The sequence below is a fragment of the Rhincodon typus genome, chromosome 5 (assembly GCF_021869965.1).
Source record: "Rhincodon typus isolate 14 chromosome 5, sRhiTyp1.1, whole genome shotgun sequence".
In the NCBI taxonomy this organism is placed as follows: domain Eukaryota; kingdom Metazoa; phylum Chordata; class Chondrichthyes; order Orectolobiformes; family Rhincodontidae; genus Rhincodon; species Rhincodon typus.
This window is the reverse complement of record NC_063336.1, coordinates 1,419,280-1,445,875: the sequence shown is the minus strand read 5'-3', so window position 1 is coordinate 1,445,875 and position 26,596 is coordinate 1,419,280. Positions and strand designations below refer to the sequence as shown.

Genomic DNA, 26,596 nt, shown 5'->3' with positions numbered 1-26,596 from the left:
ACCGTCCCTTTACATTCAATGGTGTTACCATCACTGAATCCCCCACTATCAACATCCGGGGGTTATCATTGACCAGAAACTCAACTGGACTCAACACATTAATACAGTGGCTACAAGAGCAGGTCAGAAGCTGGGAATACTGCAGTGAGTAACTCACCTCCTGACTCCTCAAAGCCTGTCCACCATCTACAAGGCACAAGTCAGGAGTGTGATGGAATACTCCCCACTTGCCTGGATGGGTGCAGTCCCAATAACACTCAAGAAGCTTGACACCATCCAGGACAAAGCAGCCCGCTTGACTGGCACCACATCTACAAACATCCACTCTCTCCACCACCGACGCTCAGTAGCAGCAGTGTGTATTATCTACAAGATGCACTGCAGAAATTCACCAAAGATCCTCAGACAGCACCTTCTAAACCCACAACCACTTTCATCTCGAAGGACAAGGGCATCAGACATATGGGAACACCACCACCTCCAAGTTCCCCTCCAAGTCACTCACCATCCTGACTTGGAAATATATCACCGTTCCTTCACTGTCGCTGGGTGAAAATCCTGAATTCCCTCCCTAATGGCATTGTGGGTCAACCCACAGCAGGAGGACTGCAGCAGTTCAAGAAGGCAGCTCACCATCACCTTCTCAAGGGTAATTAGGGCTGGACAAGAAATGCTGGGCACCTAGCGATGCCCACATCCCACAAATGAATAGAACATAGAACATAGAACATTACAGCGCGGTACAGGCCCTTCGGCCCTCGATGTTGCGCTGACCTGTGAAAACCAATCTGAAGCCCATCTAACCTAAACTATTCCATTATCATCTACATGTTTATCCAATGACCATTTAAATACCCTTACAGTTGGCGAGTCTACTATTTTTGCAGGCAGGGCATTCCACGCCCTTACTACTCTCTGAGTAAAGAACCTACCTCTGACATCTGTCCTATATCTATCACCCCTCAATTTAAAGCTATGTCCCCTCGTGCTAGCCATCACCATCCGAGGAAAAAGGCTCCCACTGTCCACCCTATCTAATCCTCTGATCATCTTGTATGTCTCTATCAAGTCACCTCTTAACCTTCTTCTCTCTAACGAAAACAGCCTCAAGCCCCTCAGCCTTTCCTCATAAGACCTTCCCTCCATACCAGGCAACATCCTGGTAAATCTCCTCTGCACCCTTTCCAATGCTTCCACATTCTTCCTGTAATGCGGTGACCAGAACTGTACGCAATACTCCAAGTGCGGCCGCACTTGAGTTTTGTACAGCTGCAACATGACCTCATGGCTCCGAAACTCAATCCCTCTACCAATAAAACCTAACATACCGTACGCCTTCTTAACAACGCTATCAACCTGGGTGGCAACTTTCAGTGATCTATGCACATGGACACCGAGATCTCTCTGCTCATCCACACTACCAAGAATCTTACCATTAGCCCAGTACTCTGTATTCCTGTTACTCCTTCCAAAGTGAATCACCTCACACTTTTCCTCATTAAAATAGAAAAAAAAACAGTGAACAATTGGGAAACTGGGGGAGATGAAATCCTAGTGGTATTGTTGCTAGACTATTAATTCAGAGACCCATGTAATGGTCTGGGGACCTGGGTTTGAATCTTAGTGTAATTTTAATTCAATGAAAATCTGGAATTACTCTAATGATGACCATGAAACCACAGCTGATTGTTGAAAGAAAGAACCCATCTTGTTCACTCATGCCATTCAGGGAAGGAAATCTGCCATCCTTACCTGGACTGGCCTACATTTGAATCCAGACCCACAACAATGGCTCTAGGCAAGTAGGAATAGGTACTAAATGCTGATCTAGCCAGTGATGCCCAGTTCTGTGAATAAATGAAAAAGGAGGAATAGAACAGATGGAGACTGAGGAATAAACAAAAGTAGAGGAGATGAAAGAGACAGAAACACAGGAGAAAAATAATACAGGAAGACAATAGAAGAATGCAAGTGATGGAGGAGTAATCAGAAAAGAAACAAAGAGTGAAGACAGGAATGTGATGACAGATAGAGAAATGCAAGAAGACAGCAACAGTGGCAATAGTGAAGGAGCGTAAGAGAGAGCAAGAAATAGAAGCGAGTCAGCAGAGAAACAAAGACTGAAGTTAAGGAGCTGATTCAAAATGGTATATTCAATGACTCCAAGAAATATAACAAGATAGAATGTGTGAGAAATAGTTACACTGCTGCACTGAAAAGATTCGGCCTGTTCAGGGTCATCAGTTTAAAGTAACAGGGCTCTAACCAATTTATACGGCTCACGCATTCAGTCCTATCTGTCCTCTCTGGGGATCGATCAACTTTGGGCCTCATATCAGTTGTTAAAAAGACTTATAGGATCCTTGGGTTTATAAATAGAGCCATAGAGTAAAGCAAGGAGTGATGCTACACCTGTACAGATCATTAATCATACCACATTTGGAGTACTGTGTTCAGTTCTGGGCACCTTATTTAAGGAATGATGTTAAAGCATTGAAGAGACTGCAAAGGAGATTTACTCGAATGATACCAGGAATGGGGGATTTTAGATGCAAGGGAAGATTAGAGAAATTGAGCTTAATCTTCTCTGTTCCGAGGAGAGTAAGCTTGTTAATCTATTCAAAATTATGAACAATTTTGACAGGGTAAAGAAGGATAATCTGTTCCCACTCGTCAGTATGTCAGTGACAAGGGCTCACAATTTCAAGACTGCCAGCAAGAGAGCAAGGAGTGAAGTGAGATGAAGAGAAACTTCTTTACTCAGAGAGTTGTTAGGATTTAGAATGTGCTGCTTGGGAGAATGGGGGAGGTAGATTCCATAGGAGGTTTCAAAAGTAAGCTGCACATGGATTTGAAAGTGTTGAATTTGGAGAGCTATGGGAATAAAGTTGAAGAATGGAACTAGCTGTGTAGCTCTTTTGGGAGCAGGTACAGATACAATGGGTCGAATGGTCTCCTTCTGTAATGTTAAAGTCTATGATCCTATATCAGCCTTTATATAATCTAGGTAGCCTCATGTTACTTAAAATTCACACACTTTGAAGAAAGCCAAATGGCAGTTTAAATGGGTCATTACTGCGTGAGATCTGCTTTGAAGAGCTGCAGAAATACCACGAAAGGCCAATGTTGTCAGTCTCTCTCCGTAGCCTCTGGGTCAACATTAAACTCCACTTTAATCCCCAAGTCTTTGATGTTTCCGGTCAGACATTTTAGTGCCTTTTAGTATAAACCTGCCAGGATTAGTGTGTTTATTCTTTATCAAAGCCACTTTCCTAAAGCTTCAGTATCGTTCTTTTCCACAGTTGATGAATTCTAGGATCGATATCAGCTTCTGTCCTGAAAATAAAACTCTACCATTTCTGCTTGGCTTACGCCAAGGATTACTTTTTAATAGTGTATTTTTTTTTTCTAATTCCACTCTCCTGCTCTATGGCTACAACAGACACAAGCTACAATTTGACTGGGGCAAGATTAGAATTTAATGAACTATTAGTTGAAATGCCCATGAATTGATTTGTGATCAAAGGCAGCCTCAGTCATCTAGAAATATAATTTCTGATAGCTTGGTTTACTGGCAATGAATCTTTTAGTTCTGTGTTACATCTCAAGTCCCTGCTCTTCCTGGAGTCAAATAAAAGCTAAATGTTTTCAAAAGTTTGCAGAATTCCCCAATTTACCTGTCTTTTAAACTCAGCTTGACAGAAAATAGGGACCAGGTTTCTGTATTTAACAAGACTTACTGTGTATTACAAATAAATTCATTCTAACTACAGATAAATAATTTGTAACCATCGACATCTAACTCTACTAGTTAAACCTCTAATCCTACTTTACTATACTTGTTAAACTCTAGGCTACTAGTTAACTGCACTCATTAAACTCTATGCTAATGGTTAACTGTACTTGTTAAAACTCAAACCTCAATTTATAAGAGGAAATAAACTAGCTATCTTCAAGATTGAGATTTGTTTCACTACAGAGCAAAGCCAGCTTCTTCTCTTCCAGAAGTTCGATGCCTTCTGCCCCGACCATTTCCGATAGCCAATCACACAGTTGTTGGTAGGTAGGTGGCCTCAGTCATTGATGACTTGGTCACTATTTCACAGAACAATCAGCTACCTGTTACCAGCCAAATCTCTATTCATACGCAGTCCCCTGGTTCTAGTCTGTCTGCAATAAGATTTCCCCCACTGCTTAAACAACAGATGTGTAAACAAGAGTTTCCATGAGTGTCAGATAACTTGCTTTCAAACAGTGCAGCAATCCTTCAATAATCCTTGGCTTTTAAACCAAACATTTTCCCATTTCAGTCCATAATCAGCAACACAGAAAAATGAAAGCATCTGTAAGCAAAGAACCTAAAAAAGATGAATGTACAATGTGTGGAGGGGACAAGCTCTTCAGGCTGTCAATCAGTTTTGTTCATAAGAACCTAAGACTGGAAATTGATTCCCCCTAGAAAGAGGCCATTCTGTGTGTGCTGGCTGTTTGTAAGAGCTATCAAATTAGTCTCACTATCCATTTTATTTCCTTTTTATATGTTTATTCATTTCCCTTTTAAAAGCTTGACTGGATCTGCTCCTTTCAGGAAATGTATTAAATATTAAAGGGTTCAAAAAAAATTTAAGGATGTTGCCAGGGTTGGAGGGTTTGAGCTATAGGGAGAGGCTGAATAGGCCGGGGCTTTTTTCCCTGAAGCATCAGAGGCTGAGGGGTGACCTTATAGAGATTTATAAAATCATGAGGGGCATGGATATGGTGAATAGTCCAAAACGAGAGGGCATAGGTTTAAGCTGAGAAGGGAAAGATTTAAAAGGGACATAAGGTGCAACTTTTTCATGCAGAGGGTGGTGCGTGTATGGAATGAACTGCCAGAGGAAGTTGTGAAAGCTGGTACAATGACAATATTTAAAAGGCACCTGGATGGGTATATACATAGATAAGGTTCACAGGAATATGGGCCAAATGCCTTCAAATGGGACTAGATGTATTTAGGATATCTGGTCGGCATGGATGAGTGGACCGAAGGTTCTGTTTCTGTGCTGTACATCTCTATGACTCTGCTACATGCAAAAAAAGTCTGGGCAACTCTCCCTGGTTCTTTGAATAAATATAAAAATGTCCTTAATATTTCATAAGGTGGTTCATTGTATTTTTCATCCATTTAAAAATTACTTTTGGTAATGCTAGCATAGCCACATTCAGCATGCTTTTTGAATTACTCTTAATGTGGCAATGATGTAACACTTACTTGAACCAGAACTGCCAAGTGACTTACCTTCTGGCAACCTACTTGAATATATCTTTAAGATCATAGATTCTGTACCCTGTACCCATCTTAAATCAACAGGGAAGGAGTCAGTTATTGAATGCAGTAGAGAGAGCACTGAACAACTGGACTGCATTGTTGTGGTGTGGATTAGTTAGCTGGATGGCTGGTTTACGATGAAGAGTGATGCCAGTAGCATGGGTTCAATTCCCATAATGGCTGAGCTCCACATGAAAGTCCTGCCTTCTCAACTTTTCCACCCATCTGAGGTGTGGTGACTCTCACTTTAAATTCAAATGTCTAATTCAAGACCAGACTATGGTGACTTTACCCATAAGAGATAAAAACAGGAGTAAGGCATTTGGCGTCTCAAGCTTGCTTCACTATTCAATAGGATCATGGCTGATCTGACATTCTTCATGTCCACTTTCCTGCTCTTTCCCATAACCCTTGAATCCCAGACTGATCACAAATCTATTTATCTCAGCCTTAAATGCGCATGAGGACTCTGCCCCCACTGCTCTCTGTAGCAAGGAGATCCAAAGATTCACAACCCTCAGAGAAAAGAAATTTCTCTTTACCTCAATCTTAAATTGGTGCACCTTTATTCTGAGACTATGCCCTCAGGCTCTGGACTCTCCCATAAGGGGAAACATCCTCTCAACATTGACCCTGTCAAGCCTGTTAAGAATCCTATATGTTTCAATGAGATCACCTCTCCTTCTTCTAAACTCAAATGATTAGAGTTCAAATCTGTTTAGCTTTTGTTCATAAGACAATCCCTCCATACCAGGGATCAAACTAATGAACCTTATCTGAACTGCCTCCAATGAAATTGTATATTTCTTTAAATGAGGGACCAAAATTGATCACAGTTCTGGATGTGGTCTCCCCAGCACCTTGTACAGTTGCAGTAAGAATTCCCTACTCTTATACTCCAACCCCCTTGAAATAAGGGCCAATGTTCCACTAGCCTTCCTAACTATCTGCCGTACCTATGTGCTATGTGCTTTCTGTGTTTTATGCACAAATAACCCCAATACACTTTATGTTGCAGCTTTTTCCATTTAAATAATACTATGTTCTTGATTCTCCCTTCCAAAATGAACAATTTCACATTTTTCCACAATATACTCCATTTGCCAGCTTCTTGCCCACATACTTAATGTATCAATATTACTCCATAAAATTTTTGCACATTTCCCACAACTTGCCTTTCTACCTATTTTTCTGTCGTCTGCGAATTTGTCTCCTCTCCATAACAGTACATTGTTAAGGAGAGGAGTTCAAACCCCTCTGATAATTAAACTGAAACTTAAGCCCCCAATCTGTAATGGCAGAAATAGAGGTTCCCTTCGAATATTAAAACCCAAAACACCCAGAGAAGCTCGCTTCACCTTTATTATCTGTTAAAAAGAGTGGTTAAATGAAAGAAAATCCCTGATATTCACTTTATAAGTAACAAGTAACAATTTAGTTATTTAGCCCTAAACAGTAAACAAATTAACCGAATTACCAACAAACCAAACAATTCCCCCTTAACTACTAACTATTCCCTAACTGAAATAAATTCTACTGGTATGCTGTTCCAATAAACACAAGTCCCACTTATATAAACCCAAGTATTAAGAAAATAAATTAAAACTCAGTCTCTCAAAGTCTACACGCCTTTTTCTGCTGTTCTCAAGCCAAAAACATCTTTCTTTCGTTGATCCGGCTGTCAGGGATGTTTTCTCTATGAGGTCTACTGTGAGAACTCTTAGCTAGAAGTGATTAGGTAGCTTTTATGGATAGATGGTGCTTTCTTAGAGAGCTTAGCAATTTCTTGCGAGAGCTAGATGCTTATTTCTCCAATGGCGGTTCACTCTCACACCGATTTTCAAAAACCCTCTCCTTATATACCTTCAATGACATAGCAATTTTCTTACAATAGCATTGGTCCAAGGTTGTCAAAATCATCAGACTGAAATTCAATTGGCTTTCAATCGCTAAGTGCTTGGTTTAAATTAATTGACTGATTCCAGCTAGTTACCAAAACATCAAAACAAGCCTAAGGTTTCCAATCACAAAGCCAATTCAACATGTTTCAGTTTCAGAACTGGCTGTACATCTTCAAGTACAAACAGACACATTTTTCTCTGTATAAATCTCTAAGCTTAGAAAAGTACTTTACCTCTTAAAGGAACCATGCATTCATCCCCTCCATCACGTTTACAAGTTGTAGCTTCCTGCCTTCCAATTCATGAGTACTGTATATAACTTTATAACAATATTGGGTCTCTACCTCCAAGTCATTAATATATATTGTAAACAATTGTGGTCCCAGCACTGATCCCTGTGGAACAGGTTGCCAACCTGAAAAAGAGTCCCTTATCACCAATTGCTGTTTCCTGCCCAATTCTCTATCTATCCACCAATATACTACCTCCTACAGCATGGGCTCTTATCTTATGACTTAACCTTTTGTGAGGGACCTTGTTAAATATCTTCTTGAAGTCCAAACGCAACACTAGTTCCCCTCCATGCACTCTGGTTGAAAAAAGTTATTAAGTAGTCTAAAATGATTTCCCTGTCATGAAGCTATGCTGACTCTGCTTGATTAGATTATGATTTTCCAAATAGACCATAGAACATAGAACATAGAACAGTACAGTACAATACAGGCCCTTTGGCCCACAATGTTGTGCCGACCTATTATCCTACTAAGATCAATCTACCCTCCATATCCTACATTTCACTATCATCCATGTGCCTATCCAAGAGTCATTTAAAAGCCTCTAAAGTATCTGACTCCACTACCCCTGCTGGCAGCACATTCCATACGCCCACCACTCTCTGTGTGAAGAACCTACCTCTGACATCCCCCCATACCTTCCTCCAATCACCAAATTATGCCCCCTCATTTCCACCCTAGGAAAAAGTCTCTGACTATCCACTCTATCTATGCCTCTCATCATCTTGTAAACCTTTATCAAGTCACCTCTCATCCTTCTTCGCTCCAATGAAAAAAGTCCTAGCTCCCTCAACCTTTCCTCATAAGACCTGCCCTCCAGTCCAGGCAGCATCCTGGTGAATCTCCTCTGCACCCTCTCTAAAGCTTCCACATCTTTCCTGTAATGACGTGACCAGAACTGGACACAGTATTCCAAGTGTGGTCTAAGCAGAATTTTATAGAACTGCAGCATAACCTCACAGCTCTTAAACTCAATTCCCCTGCCAATCAAAGACAACACACCATACGCCTTCTTTACAACCCTATCAACTTGCGTCGCAACTTTGAGGGATCTATAGATGTGGACCCCAAGATCCCTCTGTTCCTCCACACTGCCAAGAATCCTGCCATTAACCCTGTATTCTGCATTCAAATTCCACCTTCCAAAATGAATCACTTCACACCTTTCTGGGTTGAATTCCATCTGCCACTTGTTTGCCCAGCTCTGCATCCTGTCAATGTCCCGTTGCAACCTACAACAGCCCTCCACGCTGTCCACAACTCCACCAACCTTCATGTTATCGGCAAACTTACTAACCCACCCTTCCACTTCCTCATTCAATCATTTATAAAGATCACAAACAGCAGAGGTCCCAGAACAGATCCCTGTGGAACACCACTGGTCACCAGTGATGTGCCACTTTTACTTCCTTTACAATTGGTTCCAACATTTTTATATGCTTTTTCTTTCAACTTAAAACTCTCCTTAACTTTCTAAGTTAGCCATTGTTTTATCCCTTTATCAGAATCTTACATCCTTGCCTTTATCTTACTGAGGTCAGTGCTTTTGCCTCGATCCTTACAGGAACATACAAACATTGGTGTTGGAGGCGCTTCAAGGGGCCAAAAAACAAGATAGTCAGCACAGAGTAGCTAACGTCTGTAAATTTGGAATCTTGGCAAAGCAGTTGAGTTGTGAGATTTTGAAATTCCTTTCCTCAAAGATGTAAAATTGTAAATATTTTTAAAACAGAGGTAGATAGATTTTTTTAATGACCAAGTGGATGAAAGATTATTGGGGATATGCAAGAATATAGAGTTGAGGTTAAAGCCAAGCCAGCTATGGTCTTATTAGATGGTGGAGCAGACTTGAAGTGCCTAATGACCTACTCTTGTTCCTTTTTTGTATGCTTGTATGTGGCAATGGTGGTGATATTGAAACTCATGTTTGGATTTTTCTAATTTAAGGTATCACAATGCGAATGGAATTTTTCACTTGCCAGTCTATGTCTGGTATTGTACAGAGTAATGATATTCACTGCCTCTGGGTTACTTAATTCAAAAAGGACTGAGAATGGAGCTAAGCGTTTTGTAATGGTCAGTGATCAGTTTCCACCCCTGACTTTATGATGGACAAAAGGCCATTGCTGAGAAAGCTGAAGATAATAGCCATGACTACCTTCCTGTTAGTGACACCCTGTGCTGTATTTTCCATAGGCATTGGGACATCAATCTCTGCACCAAACTGTGGTCCCATCTCTCACATGTCGGCAACAAGATGGGCTCAGCCAGCTTCTGGAGGTTGCCTCCTGATTGACTGCCTCCACCCCTGCTGTACTATTAAGTTCAGTGGGAGGGCTCCCAATGCTGCCAGTCCAATCTTGCTCAGATGCTGACTAATCTCCCTGCATTTCCTCTTCCTAATGTAAGGTTTGTATTTGTTTTCATTCCTTTAGATACGAAGGACGAGTTGAACTCCCAGACAATCTGAAATCCTTATTCCGGCCTGTGGCAATGATGGTACCTGATTACGAGCTAATTGCAGAAATCATGCTGTTCTCTGAGGGCTTTAAATCAGCCAAGTCCCTCTCAGGAAAGATTGTTAATGTATATCAGCTGGCCAGCAAGCAGTTATCTCAACAGGTAGGAACCAATCTTCACCTCTACCTGCTGAGAGAAACCTTTCAAAGGTTATTGAAGCAGCAATAGGACTTGATCTGGATGGAGCCTGATATGGTATTTGTAATCGTGTAATAGTGAAATTGAGGAACTGACAATGTAAACACAGTTTATTAAAGCGATTATTGCACAGCAATTAGATTAAATCCGTGATTTCCCTCAAAGCTATATAATTCAGTCAATCACGCCAGCAATCAGTTTACTGAAGATGTTTGCAACTCGGCCATTGAAACTCAGTGAAACAAACAGAATGACCAAGAGGTCTCAGAACCATCCCAGTTATAATTGCTGAAGCAGCCTGGCCTTATTGGATTCAGCCAGGTGCAGGTTTCTGTTCACTGGGGATTTGGGACAAATGTCCCATTCCTCACCGCTGTTCAGTCAGTCCTGTCTGATGTCTGCACTCTTCACATGTAGGTATGATCAGACCTGGCTGCAGTATCTTTCAAAGTGTAATAGCCAGCTGAGACTCAGTGAATGGTTCACACTGTAAAGAGATCATCAGGGGGATTTAGAAACACAGGAAATAGGGGCAGAAGGAGGCCATTCGACCAATTCTAAATGATCAGGGTCAGGAAGGAGATATCCCTTTCAGAGCAAGACGTAGCCAGAGTGAGTATATAATTCGAGGAATTTGGAGGCGACATGGGAATTTGGTGCAGAGGGGAAGAGGTTCTTTTTGCTTGTTTTGTTGGCTCCTAGTTTATAAGGTTTTTTTTAAACAGGACAATTGAGACCCAGGATCAGGGGCCCAGCGCAAAAGAGTGACATCACAGCTAAACTGCAGGTTAATTGTTTGGTGATAGCTACTAATTTGACTATCTATTATAGGTTACTTTCAGATTGCAGCTGTACAGGAGAAATATTCACAGGCTACAGGCTAAAAGGCCAGTATAAAGATGTTAAAAACAAATTAAGAACTAAATAATTAAAATAGAAATGTGATGTGTTGTAACTGCATGATGTGAGAGCTAGTAGGAACTGCAGATGCTGGAGAATCCGAGACAACAAGGTGCAGGGCTGGATGAACACAGCAGGCCAAGCAGCATCATAGGAGCAGAAAGGCTGACGTTTCGGGCCTAGACCCTGCAACCGCAGGAAGTGCTACACCTGCCCCCATACCTCCTCCCTCACCCCCATCCCAGGACCCAAGAAGACTTTCTACATCAAGCAGATGTTCACCTGCACATCTGCTAATGTGGTATACTGCATTCGCTGTACCCGGTGTGGCCTCCTCTACATCGGGGAAACCAAGCGGAGGCTCGGGGACCGCTTTGCAGAACACCTACGCTCGGTTCGCAATAAACAACTGCACCTCCCAGTCGCGAACCATTTCAACTCCCCCTCCCATTCCTCAGACGACATGTCCATCCTGGGCCTCCTGCAGTGCCACAACGATGCCACCCGAAGGTTGCAGGAACGGCAACTCATATTCCGCTTGGGAACCCTGCAGCCCAATGGTATCAATGTAGATTTCACAAGCTTCAAAATCTCCCCTCCCCCTACCGCATCCCAAAACCAGTCCAGCTCGTCCCCGCCTCCCTAACCTGTTCTTCCTCCCACCTATCCCCTCCTCCCACGTCAAGCCGCACCCCCATCTCCTACCTACTAACCTTATCCCGCCCCCTTGACCTGTCCGTCCTCCCTGGACTGACCTATCTCCTCCCTAACTCCCCACCTACACTCACCTTTACTGGCTCCATCCCCGCCTCTTCGACCTGTTTGTTGCCTCTCCACCTATCCTCTCCTCTATCCATCTTCTATCCGCCTCCCACTCTCTCCCAATTTATTTCAGAACCCCCTTCCCCTCCCCCTTTTCTGATGAAGGGTCTCGGCCCGAAACGTCAGCCTTTCTGCTCCTATGATGCTGCTTGGCCTGCTGTGTTCATCCAGCCCTGCACCTTGATGTGAGAGCTGGTGGTTTTCATTGTGGTTCACAGTGACCACATCTAGAGCAAGTGTTGGTTGCTTGAAGAACTCCAGCTTAGAGCTGATGAGCTGGAGTCTGACCTTTGAACACTGCTGCACATCGGAGGGGAAGAGAGTTATCTGGTCACTGTGTTTCAGGAGGCAGTCAAAGTACCTCAAATTCAGTCAGTGGTCAGGGTCAGGAGGGTGTGACCACCAGGAAGACAGATTCAGGAAGTAGTGCTGAATGAGCCTCAGCTCTTGAGGTTATCTAACAGGTTTGAGATTCTTGCTCCCTATAGGGACAAGAGATGCGGCTGTAGGGAGGATGAGCAAACTGACCATAGCACCATGGTACTGGGAGCTATTAGCATGTGGGGAGAAAAGAGAAATGTGGTTGTAATCAGGGATAATATAGTGAGGGGGAATAGACACTATTCTCTATGGTCAGGAAAGAGAGTCCCGAAGGCTGGGTTGCCTGCCTTGTGTCTGGTTTCAGGATATCTGATCTGGGCTTCAAAGGAACTTTGAGTGGTAGGGGAAAGATCCAGTGCCATCGTCCACGCAGGTACCAACAATATAGGTAGAAAGAGGAAAGAGATTCTGCTGAGGAAATTAGTGTAGCTAAGGGCTAAATTAAAAGGCAAAACCAAAAAGGTAATAACCTCTGGACTACTACCTAAGCCATGAGCAAATTAACACAGGATCAAGAAGATTAAAGAGGTAAACGCGTGGTTCAAAGGTTGGCGTGGGAGAAACAGGTTTAAATTCATGGGACATTGGCACCAGTGTTGGGCTGTTCCGATGGGACAGACTCTACCTGAATCATGTTGGGACCAGAGCCCAGGCGAATCACATAACTCGGGCTGTGGTTAGGGCTTTCAACCAAACAGTGAAGGGATAAGTTTAGTCACATGAAAAATTATGGTAAAAAGATAAAGGAGGGGGCGGGCTCATCAGAGGTTGTTGAAGTTTCAAGAACAAGTAATAGGACAGAGAGTATGGAAAGGGTCAGGAGCCTAACGTCAGGCACAGCAGATAAGGGGACAACTATGAGGCAAGGGGGCAGACAACACAGGACTGAGGGTGTTGGATTTAAATGGATGCATTATATGAAACAAGGTAAATGATCTTGTAGTGCAGATTGCAATTGGCAGGTATGGTGGTGTGAGCATCACAAATGTGGGGCTGCAAGGGGATCAGGGCTGGGAACTAAATATCAAAAGGACAGGCAGATGGGCAGAGGAGGTGACGTTGGCTTGGAAGTAAATTAAATTGATCTCAAGAAGTGATATAGTGTTCGAAGGCCTAGAATCCACGTGGGTAGAGCTGAGGAACCGCAAAGAACAAGGAGCAAAGAAAATTACAGCACAGGAACAGGCCCTTCGGCCCTCCAAGCCTGCGCCGATCCAGATCCTCTATATAAACCTGTCGCCTATTTTCCAAGGATCTGTATCCTTCTGCTCCCTGCCCATTCATGTATCTGTCTAGGTACATCTTAAATGATGCTATCGTGCCCGCCTCTACCACCTCCGCTGGCAACACGTTCCAGGGCATCCACCACCCTCTGCGTAAAGATCTTTCCATGCATATCTCCCTTAAACTTTTCCCCTCTCACCTTGAAATCGTGACCCCTGGTAATCGAGTCCCCCACTCTGGGAAAAAGCTTTTTGCTATCCACCCTGTCTATACCTCTCATGATTTTGTAGACCTCAATCAGGTCCCCCCTCAACCTCCATCTTTCTAATGTAAATAATCCTAATCTACTGAACCTCTCTTCATAGCTAGCGCCCTCCATACCAGCCAACATCCTGGTGAACCTCCTCTGCACCCTCTCCAAAGCATCCACATCCTTTTGGTAATGTGGCGACCAGAACTGTACGCAGTATTCCAAAAGTGGTCGAACCAAAGTCCTATACAACTGTAACATGACCTGCCAACTCTTGTACTCAATACCCCGTCTGATGAATGAAAGCATGCCGTATGCCTTCTTGACCACTCTATCGCCCGGCGTTGCCACCTTCAGGGTACAATGGACCTGAACACCCAGATCTCTCTGTGCATCAATTTTCCCCAGGGCTTTTCCATTTACTGTATAGTTCACTCTTGAATTGGATCTTCCAAAATGCATCACCTCGCATTTGCCTGGATTGAACTCCATGTGCCATTTCTCCACCCAACTCTCCAATCTATCTATATTCTGCTGCATTCTCCGACAGTCCCCTTCACTATCTACTACTCCACCAATCTTAGTGTCATCTGTAAACTTGCTAATCAGACCATCTATACCTTCCTCCAGATCATTTATGTATATCACAAACAACAGTGGTCCCAACACGGATCCCTGTGGAACACCCACAGGAACACCCAAAGGAAAAATGATCCTGATTTGGAGTTGTGTACAGACCTCTGGGCAGTAATCAGGATGTTGGGAAGAAAATAAATCAGGAAATAGAAAAGGCATGTAAAAGAGGGACGATTACAATAATCATGGGGACTTCAATATGCAGGTGGACTGGGAAAATCCGGCTGGTAGCGGATTTCAAGAAAAGGAATTTGTGGAATATCTGCAAGATGGTTTTTTGGGGCAGCTTGTGGTAGAGCCCACAAGGGAACAGGCAGTTCTGGATTTGATGATGTGTAATGACGCAGACTTGACCAGCGAACTTAAGGTGAAAGAACTGCTAGGGGTCAGTGACCATAATATAATAGAATTCACCCTGCAGTTTGAGAGGCGGGCGCTGGAATCAGATGTAACAATATAACAGTTGAGTAAAGGTAACTGCAAAGACATGAGGGATAAGCTGGCCAGAGATGATTGGAAGGGGAGTATGCACCTAAGCCCGCACTTGTAACAACTAGCTGCATTGATTGGTTCCTTAAATTACTGTGCAATCTTTACAAGCAGACCAAATAGCCTCTAGGCTACAACAAACTTCCTAACATTTTCTCTCAATGTCTGTCCTCATTTTTTTATAGAGGAGGAAGGAAGGATGGAATTACTACGGGAATGTAATGTTTGGAGCATACCCTTCCTTAGCACTGAGTTCTTCCTCACTCTGCTGAACGGTTGTAATGTCTGTGCTGATTTCTCCCAAACACTCAGTGACGTCTCTCAGCGTCTCTGTTTTACAGGGATAATAATGGGGAACAAAGAAATGGCAGAGGAACTGAATAGGTACTTTGCATCAGTTTGCGCAGTGGAAGACATCAGCAACATTCCAGAATTTCAAGATAATCAGGGGAGAGAGTTGGGTGTAGTGGCTATCACTAAGGAAAAGGTGCTGGGGAAGCTGAAAGGTCTGAAGGCAGGTAAATCACCCAGACCTGATGGACTACATTCCCACTGTTCTGAAGGAGATAGCTGAGGAGCTTGTGGAGACATTAGCGGTGATCTTTCAGGAATCACTGGAGTCAGGGAAATTCATAGATTCGTCGATTCATCGATTCTTACAGCACAGAAAAGGCCCTACAGCCCATCGAGTCTGTATTGACATAACTACCACTAAAAGTACGCCAGTCCCAATTTCCTGTACTTGTCCCATATCCTTGAACCTTATGATATTTGAAGTGCTCATCCAAAATTTTTTTAAAGGCTGTAAGGTTTCCAGCCTCCAATATCGTGCCAGGCAGTGCATTCCACGTTCCCACCAGCCACTAAATGAAAACTTTTTCACTCAGGAATGGTCTCAGAGGATTGCAAAATGGCTTATGTAACATCCCTGATTAAGAAGGGAGGGAGGCAGAAGACAGGAAACTATAGCCTGGTTAGCCTGGCTTCAGTATTTGGAAAGATTTTAGAATCCATTTTTAAGGATGAGATTATTGGGTACTTGGAAATGCATGATAAAATAGGATAGAGTCAACATGGCTTCATCAAGGGGTGGTCAATCCTGATAAATCTGTTAGAATTCTTTGAGGTGGTAACAAGCAGTTTAGACAAAGGAGAGCCAGTGGACGCGATCTATTTGGATTTCCAGGAGGCCTTTGACAAGGTGCTGCGCAGGAGGCTGCTAATTAAAACTAAGGGCCCATGTTGTTAGGGACAAGGTGCTTGGCATGGATAGAGGACTGGCTCACAGGCAGAAGGCAGGGAGCAGCAATAAAGGGGTCTTTTACAAGATGGCAGCTGGTGACTACTGGAGTTCTGCAGGGGTCAGTGTTCTGATCACAACTATTCACTTTATACATTAATGATCTGGACAAAGGAACTGAGGGTGTTGTTACTAAGCCTGCAGATGACTCAAGATAGATGGAGGGACAGGTAGTGTTGAAGAAGCAGGGAGGCTGCAGAAGGCTTTGGACAAGTTAGGAGAATGGGCTAAGAAGTGGCACATAGGATACAATGTGGGAAAGTGTGAGGTCATGCGCTTTTATAGGAAGAACAGAGGTGCAGACAATTTTCTAAACGGGGAAAGGCTTCAGAAATCTGAAGCACAAAGAGACTTGGGAGTCCTTGTTCAGGATTCTCTTAAGGTTAACATGCAGGTTCAGTTGGCAGTTAGGAAGGCAAATGCAATGTTAGCATTCATTTGACTTTAACTCCATCTTCAACACCATAATTCCAAACAAACCCATCACCAAACTCCAAGACCTAGGACTCTGCTTCTCCCTCTGCTACTGGATCCTTGACTTTCTGAACCACAGACCGCAATCAGTAAGGATAGGCAACAACACCACCTCCATGGTAATGCTCAACACCGGTACCCCGCAAGGCTACATACTCAGCCCCTCACTATACACCTTATACACTCAAGACTATGTGGTCACGTTCAGCTCTATCCATTTACAAATTTGCTGATGACACCCCTTTGGTGGGTAGAATCTCAAACAATGAGACAGAGTACAGGAAAGAGATAGACAGCGTAGTGACATGTTGTAAAGACAACAATCTCTCTCTCAATGTTAGTAAAATGAAGGAGCTGGTCATTGACTTCACAAAGTGAATTGGAGAATACGCCCTGGTCTGTATTAATGGTGCTGAGGTGGAGGTGGTCGAGAGCTTCAAGTTCCTAGGAGTAAATATCCTGGCCCTCCACTTCGACACTACAGTCAAGAAAGCATGCCAGTGCCTCTACATCTTCAGACAGCTAAGGAAATTCAGCATGTCCACAATGACTCTTATCAATTTTTATCGATGCACCTTAGAAAGCATCCTGTCTAGACACATCACAGCTTGGTTTGGCAACTGCTGTGCCTAATACTGCAGGTAATTACATAGCGTTGTGAACACAGCCCAGTCCATCACACAAACCAGCCTTCCTTCCTTTGACTCCGTCTATACTTCCCGTTGCCTTGGGAAAGCAGCTAACAGAATCAAAGACCTCTCCCACCCTGCTTATACTCTCTTCTACCCTCTTCCATCAGGAAGGAGATACAAACATTTGAAAACACTTACCACAGATTCAAGAAAAGCTTCTTCTCCACTGTTATCAGAGTTATGAATGGACCTTTCATATATTAGAGTTGATCTTTCTCTGCACCGTCTCTATAGCTGTAACTCTATATTGTGCATATTGTTTGAATACTCTAATGTGCTTATGTAAGGTATGGTTTGTCTAGATAGCACGCAAACCAATACTTTTTGCTGTATCACAGTACATGTGATGATAATAAATCCAATCAAATCATTTCAGGAGTGCTAAAATACAAGAATAGAGAAAGACTGCTAAAGCTGTATAAGATTCTGGTCAAACCTCATTTGGAATATTATGAGCAGTTTTGGTCCCCGTTCCTAAGGTAGAATGTGTTGGCATTGGAGGGGATCCAGAAGCGGTTTACAAGAATAATCCCAGGGATGAAGGGCTTGTCATATGAGGAGCAATACAGGACTCTGGGCCTGTACTCAATACAGTTTAGCAGGATAGGTGGGATCTGATTGAATTTTCTAGAATACTAAGATACCTGGTTAGAGTGGGTGTGGAGACGTTTCCACTAGTAGGAGAGATTAGGACTCAAGAGCACAGCCTCAGAGTGAAGGGATGGCCCTTTTGAACTGATTTGAGGAGGTATTTCTTCAGCCAGAGTGTGGAGAGTTGGTGGAACTCATTGTCGCAGAAGGTTGTGGAGACCAAGTCATTGAGTGTATTTAAGACAGAGATGGATAGATTTCCAGCATCCACAGTTCCTTCAGTTTTGAGATAGGTTCTTGATTAGTCAGGGGATCAAGGGTTATGGGGAGAAGGCTAGAGAATGAAATTGTGAAAGATATCAGCCATGATCAAATAGCGGAGCAGACTTGATGGGCTAAATGGCTTAATTCTGCCTGTATACCTTGTGGTCTTATGGTCTTATCATGGCTGATCTTCTATCTCAATGCCACACTCCAGTTCTCTCCCCATACCCCTGATGTCTTTAGCTTCTAGGAATCTATTTCTGTCTTCAATATATTCAGTGACTTTAAGTCCACAGCCTTTAGTGATTGAGAATTCCACAAATTTACCACGCTATGAGTGAAGAAATTTCTCCTCATCTCAGTCAAAAAAGGCCAACTGTGTATCCTGACACCATGACTCTTTATTCGGGTACCCCTAGTTGGGAGAAACATCACCTTTCCATCCAGTCTGTCTAGCATGGTCAGGATTTGATATGTTTCAATGAGTTCCCTCTCATTCCTCTAAACTCCAGTGAATGTAGGCACAATCAACCCAGTCTCTCAACGTACAACAAACCTGCCATCCCAAGAATCTGTCTGGTGAACCTTCGCTACACTCCCTCAATCACAGTATGTTTTTTATGTGGTAAGAGACTAAAGCTGCACATTGTACTCCAAGTGTGCTCTTATAACTGCGGTAAATCTTCCTTGCTCTTGTGGGAAAGCTTGGCAATTGGCTACAAAATTGGCTTGATGGTAGGAGACAGAGGGTGGTGGAAGAGGATCATTTTTTGGACTGGGGTCCTGTGACCACTTTTGTTTGCCATTTATATAAACAATTTGGATGAGGATGTAAAAAGTATGGTTAGTAAGTTTGCAGATGACACCAAACTTGGTGGTATAGTGAACATTGAAGAAGGTATTCTAAGATTATAAAGGGATTTTGATTAATTGGGTCAAAGGGCTGAGGAGTAGCAAGTGGAGTTTAATTTGGATTAATGGGAAGTATTGCATTTTGGTAAAACAAATCAGGGCAGGACCTACGCGATTAATGGCAGAGCCCCGGGTAGTACTGTAGAATAGAGAGACCTAAGGGTTCAGCTACATAATTCTTTGAAATTTGCATCACAGGTAGACAGAATATTTAAAAAGGCATTTAGCACGTCTGCCTTCATTGCTCAGACCTTTGAGTAAAGGAGTTGGGACATCACATTGAGGTTGTACAGGACATTGGTGAGGCCTCTTCTGGAGTTTTGTGTGCGGTTCTGGTCACCCAGTTATGGGAAGGATGTTATTAAGTTGAGGAGGATTCAGAAAAGATTTACCAGGATGTTGCTGGGGATGGATGAGTTAAGTTATAAGAATAGGCTAGGACTTCTTTCACTGCTGCGGGGGAGGTTGAGGGGTGACCTTATTGATGTTTATAACATCATGAGGGGCATAGATATGGTGAATATCTGAGGCATTTGATAAAGTCCCACATGGCAGATTGGTACGAAAACTAAAATCACATGGGATTCGGGGTGGGCTGGCTAGATGGATATAAACCTAGTTTGGTCAGAGAAGACAGAGGGTAGTGGTGGAAGGGTGTTTTTCAGAATGGAGACTGGTAACTAGTAGTGTTCCTCAGGGATCAGTCTTGGGTCCTGTGTTGTTTGTAGTATGTATAAATGATCTGGGTGGTCTGATTAGTAAATTTGCAGATGATACAAAGATTGGTGGAGTTGCTGAGATTGCCAACAATTGTGAAAGGATACAACAGCATATAGATAGATTGGCGACTTGGGCACAGAAATGGCAGATGGAGTTTAATCCAGACAAATGTGAGGTGATGCATTTTGGAGGATCAAATTTAGGTGTGAATTGTACTGTAAGTTGGCAGAACCCTTAGGAACATTAACATACAGATGGGTCTGGGTGTGCAGGTCCACAGTTCCCTAAAAGTGGCAACACAGGTGGCCAAGGTGATTAAGAAGGCATATGGCACGCTTACTTTCATCGCCCAGGGCATGGAGTACAAGAGTTGGCAAAACCATGTTGCAACTATAAAACCTTTGTTAGGCAGCATTTGGAGCATTGTGTGCAGTTTTGGTCACTACATTACCAGAAGGACATTAAAGCTTTGGAGAGAGTGCAGAGAACGTTCACTAGATGTTGCCTAGTCTGGAGGATATTGGCTATGAGGAAAGATTAAAAAGACTAGGATTGTTTTCACCGGAGAGACGGCAGCTGAGAAGAGACCTGATAGAGGACTACAAAATTATGAGAGTCCTAGATAAGGTGGATATAGTCAGAGGCTTTTTCCTAGTGTTGAAGTTTCAATTACAAGGGAGCACTGGTTCAAAGTGAGAGGGGGAATGTTTAAGGGAGATGTGCGAGGAAAGATTTTCACACAGAGAGAGTGGTAGGAGCCTGGAATGCACTGCCAAAGGAGGTGGTGGAAGCAGGCACGTTGGTGACATTTAAGAGGCACCTGGATGGTTACATGAATATGGAGGGAATAGAGGGACATGGACTGAATAAGGGCAGGTTTGTTTTTTAGATTAGTTAGGGAAAAACATACCACTAATCTTCCAGCTGCAGTTGCATCTGTCCATGACAGTATTGGTAAGAGTGACCATCGCACAGTCCTTGTGGAGACAAAGTCCTGCCTTCACGTTGAGAACAACCTCCGTGTTGTGTGGCACTTTCACTGTGCTAAATGGGACAGACTTCGCACAGATCTAGCACACACTCGCTCTCCCTCACTCGCACACACGCGCACACACTGTCCCTCACACACACAAACACACGCGCACACACACACACACACACACATATGTGAATCAATGGGGTGAATTTGCATTTGCGGATACATTCTATTTTGTTCAAAAATAACACAATTTAGAGACAGTCAATGTGGCGTTTTATAAATTCCTACTTTAGAAATAAAACCCGTCTGACTCCAAACCAAAACACAAACAGATTCTAAGCAAGGCCTCGCACCTAACATGCATTGTCTGACCTAAAATGTCACCTCTTCTTTACACTGATAAAACCTTTAGTTTTCTCAGAACAGTGACTTCAAAAGAATTTGAGGATTTACATATACACATTAATCAGTTAAAACCTTCTAACTGATTAAAGATTTGACAGCATCTTAGTTTTGTTTAGTACATACTCATAAGTGGTTTTATAACTCACTCAGAGATAGTAAGAACTGCAGATGCTGGAGTCAGATAACACAGCGTGGAGCTGGAGGAACACAGCAGGCCAGGCAGCATCAGTGGAGCAGGACCCAAAACATCAATTTTCCTGCTCCTCTGATGCTGTCTGTCCTGCTGTGTTCCTCCAGCTCCATGCTGTGTTATCTCATAAGTGGTGTGACCCTTTGATCTTTTACTTATAAAATCTGTGTCTGATAGTACCTCTCTCACTAACTCCTGAAGATGGAGTAAGACTCTGAATGCAACAAAAACAGAAGTTGCTGGAAAAGCTCAGCAGGTCTGGCAGCATCTGTGAAGAAAAAATCAGTGATAACGTTTCGGGTCTGGTGACTCTTCCTCCGAACTGTGTTAACCATCAAGCCAGGGGATCGACCCTGGCTCAATGGAGAGTGCAGGAGGACATGCCAGGAGCAGCACCAGGCATACCTGAAGATGAGGTATCAACCTGGTGAAGCCACCAAACAGGATTACTTGCACACCAAACAGCGAAAGCAGTAAGTGATCGACAGAGCTAAGCAATCCCACAAACAACGGATCAGATCTAAGCTCTGCAGTTCTGCCACATCCAGTTGTGAATGGTGGGGGACAATTAAACAACTCACTGGAGGAGGAGGCTCCACAAATATCCCCATCCTCAATGATGGAAGAGAACAGCACATCAGTTCAAAAGATAAGGCTGAATGATAAGGCTGAAGCTTTCGCTGTTCAGGTATTAGTTTTGTAAACCCAGCCAACGATGTTTAAATCCAATTGGAATATTTTGAAAATGCAACTGTGAAACAACTTAGGTTATTTTATTATGTTAAAAGTGTGATCAATTTACAGTTGTCTGAAGTTTCTCTCTCTGAACCCATCCTCTTTTCCTGTCCCAACAGGATCACTATGACTTTGGAATGAGGTCCATAAAGTCTGTGTTAGTGATGGCAGGACAGAAGAAGAGAGCAGCTGAGATTCAGTAAGTGCACCAACTCAGCGCTGTTTGGACTCTCCCTAACAGGTACCAAGTTTTGACAACCCGGCTTTCCCCATGGTGGGTGGATGGAAGATCCCAATTTCAGATAGAACCTTAATGTGGATGTTGAAGCAAGGCACCAGGAAGATCATTTTGCCTGATTGAGGACAGAGACAGTTTGAGTCACCTTGTCCTGTTTACCAGCACTTTTCCTGGAGCCAAGATGGAGGTTGATACCTCTCTCCTGTTTGGAGAACATAAGGAAGAGGAGCAGGAGTAGGCCATCTGGCCCTTTGAGCCTGCTCCACTGTTCAATAAAATCATGGCTGATCTTCTCGTGGACTCAGCTTCACTGATCTGCCCACTCACCGTAAACCTTAATTCCTTTCCTGTTCAAAACTCTTTCTATTTTTTCTTCAAAAATATTTAATGAGGTAGCCTCACTTCCTCACTGGGCAGGGAATTCCACAGATTCACATCCCTTTGGGTGAAGAAGTTCCTCCTTAATTCAGTCCTAAATCAGCTTCCCCTTATTCTGGGGCTATGCACTCTCGTTCTAGTTTCATCCATCAGTGGATACAACCTCCCTGCTTCTATCTTACCTATTCCCTTCATAATTTTATATGTTTCAATAAGATGCTCCCTCATTCTTCTAAATTCCAATGAGTATAGTTCCAGTCTACTCAATCTGTCTTTGTAAGCCAACCCTCTCAATTCTGGAATCAACCTAGTGAATCTCCTCTGCACCCCCTCCAATGTCGGTACATCCTTTCTCAAGTAAGGACATCAAAACTGTACACAGTACTGTAGGTGTGACCTCACCAGCACTCTATACAGCTGTAGCATAACCTTCCTGTTTTGAAACTCAATCCTTCTAGCAATGAAGGACAATATTCCATTTGCCTTCTTAATTACCTGCTACACCTGCAAACCAACTTTTTGCGATTCATGCATGAGGGCACCCACGTCCCTTTACACGGCGGCAGGCTATGACCATCACCAACAAGACACAATCTTACCACCAACCTTTAGCATTCAATGGTGTCACCATCACTGAATCCCCCACTATCAATATCTTGTGGGTTATCATTGACTAGAAATTCAACTGGACTCACCACATAAACACAGTGGCTACAAGAGCAGGTTAGAGGCAAGAAATACTGCAGCGAGTAACTCACCTCCTGACTCCCCAAAGACTGTCCACCATCTACAAGGCACAAGTCAGGAGTGTGATGGAATACTCCCCACTTGCCTGAATGGGTGCAGCCCCAACAACACTCAAGAAGCTTGACACCATCCAGGACAAAGCAGCCACTTGATTGGCACCACATCCACAAACATCCACTCCCTTCACCACCGACGCTCAGTAGCAGCAGTGTGTACTATCTACAAGATGCACTGCAGAAATTCACCAAAGATCCTCAGACAGCACCTTCCAAACCCATGACCACTTCTAGATGGAAGGACAAGGGCAGCAGATACATGGGAGCAGGTTCCCCTCCAAACCACTCACCATCCTGACTTAGATCATAGAATCCCTACAGTGTGGAAACAGGCCTTTCGGCCCAACAAGTCCACACCAACCCTCAGAGCATCCCATTCAGACCCATCCTCCTATAACCCGCTTAATCTACACACCTCTGAACACTACGGGCAATTTAGCATGGCCAATCCACCTAACCTGCACATCCTTGGACTGTGGGAGGAAACTGGAGCACCCGGAGGAAACCCACGCAGACACGGGCAGAATGTGCAAACTCCACACAGACAGTCGCCCGAGATTAGAATTGAACCCAGGTCCCTGGCGCTGGGAGGCTGCAGTGCTAACCACTGAGCCACCGTGGAAATGTATCGCTGTTCCTTCGCTGTCACTGGTCCAAAGTTCTGGAATTCCCTCCCTAATGACATTGTGGGTCAACCCACAGCAGGAGGACTGCAGCGTTTCAAGAAGCCCGCTCACCACCACCTTCTCAACGACAACTAAAGACAGGCAAGAAACACTGGCCAGCCAGTGACACCCACATCCAAAAAGTGAATTTTTAAAAAGTGCTGCAATTTTTCACCATTTAAATAGTCCATTTTGCTGTTTTTCCTACCAAAATGGATGACCTCACATTTACTAACATTGTACTCCATCTGCCAGACCCTTGCCCACTCACTTAGACTATCTATATTCCTGCACAGACTTCCACTGTTATCTACACATTTTGCTCGACCACTCATTTCAGTGTGTGACTGGTTCATTGAAGCCAATTTCTGCGAGGCTAGGTCATTTTCCCCATTGTGTCTGTGTCAGCACTTTCCTGCTCATTCTCCTTCACCCTTCAGGACTTATCCAGTTCCATTTTCAAAGTTACAATTGTATCTGCTTTCATGAGATTAAAGGAGCATTATACATGAAAGTAGTTATTGTTCAGACAACTGAATAACATCCCATGGATAGGTGGGACCTTTAGACCTGGGATCACTGCCTGATCCTGCTGTTTGTATGGAATTGTATTGTATGGAATCTCGCATCTGAGTCGAAGCCTTCTATTGTGAATTGGTGAATGATAATAGTCACTCCAGCAGCAGGAATGGTGATTGGGTGGAGTACTTGTTAGTGGGAACGCTGCCAGCTCAAGAGCCATCACGGTTATTATCTAATCCATCAGATGGAGTCAACAGATCTCAGCTAGGGAGTGCAAGTTATACAGCTAAACACAGAACCCAAACTGAAGAGGCTGATCTGCCAGCGCACGCTGGTTCTGTGTGCTGGAGTGATGAGGGATTGGTGAAGTATATTAATGAACACTGTCTGGTAACCATACTCTTAATTATCCTTAGTATCTGAAGCAGTGATGTGATGATTGTAGCATTTTTGCTTTTAAGTATTCTGAGATCTCTGTTCTAGTTCCTGAGACACAGCATCAGCTAAAATACAGTATACCATGTCTCCTTCACTGACATTTAGTCAGAGTACCCAGAGTCCAACCACTTGAAGTGAAAAACATCTGGCAAGTTAATAAGCAAACCCACAGCACCCCTCTACCCATTTCACAATATATTTTCCATTAACTGAGCATTATTTTGTTTGTTATCTCTCTCCCTCTTTCACATTATCTCCTGCAACCTTAATCACTGCCTTTGTTCAAAGCTCAAATTTGGTGCTTAGCTCATCCAGTCTATAGCACTGGACATCATTGCTCCAGAACTTGCTGCTCCCCGAGCCAAGCTGTTCCAGCACAGTTACAACACTGGTATCTAACTGACAATGTGGAAAATTGCCCAAGTATGTCCTGTTCACAAAACGCAGGACAAATCCAACCCGGCCAATTACCGCCCCATCAGTCTACTCAGAATCAGAATCAGAATATCCATTATTGTCACATGTACTCCAGTACAGTATTACAGGGAAAGTTTCCACAGTGGCTGCCTTTAATGGCGCCATCTTAGGTTCAAGTACCTCGGTATAAGTCTGACAGAGTAAACTAACATAGTGTTGTTACAGAGTGAGAGAAGAATATAGATTAGTATGAAACAGTGAAAATGGTAATAAGTGCCCAGAAGTACTAAAGTTCCTGCCTGTGTTTGCAGGCCCCGGAGCACGAGGCCGTACTGCACCCGCATGCCGTTGTCTATCAAGGCCTTGATCCGCTGCTGCTCGGAGAATCGCCTGTTCGCTCCCCGCTGCCAGGGGTCTCGGCACATGCTTGTTCCAGCACAGGGCCCAGCCCACTCACGCTATTCAGCCGAGGGACAATGCCCACTCAGTCTGCTCTGCGGGACACTGCCCGCTCAGTCCGCTCCACCGCGGGACACTGCCCGCTCAGTCTGCTCCACTGCGGGACACTGCCCGCTCAATCTGCTCCACCGCGGAACTCTGCCCGCTCAGACTGCTCCACCGCGGGACACTGCCCGCTCAATCTGCTCCACCGCGGGACACTGCCCGCTCAATCCGCTCCACCGCGGGACTCTGCCCACTCAGTCTGCTCCACCGCGGGACACTGCCCGCTCAATCTGCTCCACCGCGGGACACTGCCCGCTCAGTCTGCTCCACCGCGGGACACTGCCCGCTCAGTCTGCTCCACCGCGGGGCACTGCCTGCTCAGTCTGCTCCACTGCGGGACGGTGCCCACTCAGTCCGCATCGCGGGACACTGCCTGCTCAGTCTGCTCCACCGCGGGACACTGCCCTCTCAGTCTGCTCCAATGCAGGACACTGCCCGCTCAATCTGCTCCACGGCGGGACACTGCCCGCTCAGTCTGCTCCACCGCGGGGCACTGCCCGCTCAGTC

The 26,596-nt window shown here is 44.0% G+C and overlaps 1 protein-coding gene across 1 annotated transcript in view; it reads left to right on the top strand.

Moving 5' to 3' along the window:
* LOC125483089 (dynein axonemal heavy chain 6-like) overlaps positions 1–26,596 on the top strand; it is a 343,417-nt gene that overhangs the window by 136,569 nt on the left and 180,252 nt on the right. The window contains 2 exon segments of the mRNA XM_048596614.1: positions 9,938–10,124; positions 22,244–22,327. Of these exon segments, the coding sequence (XP_048452571.1) occupies positions 9,938–10,124; positions 22,244–22,327 (271 nt within the window).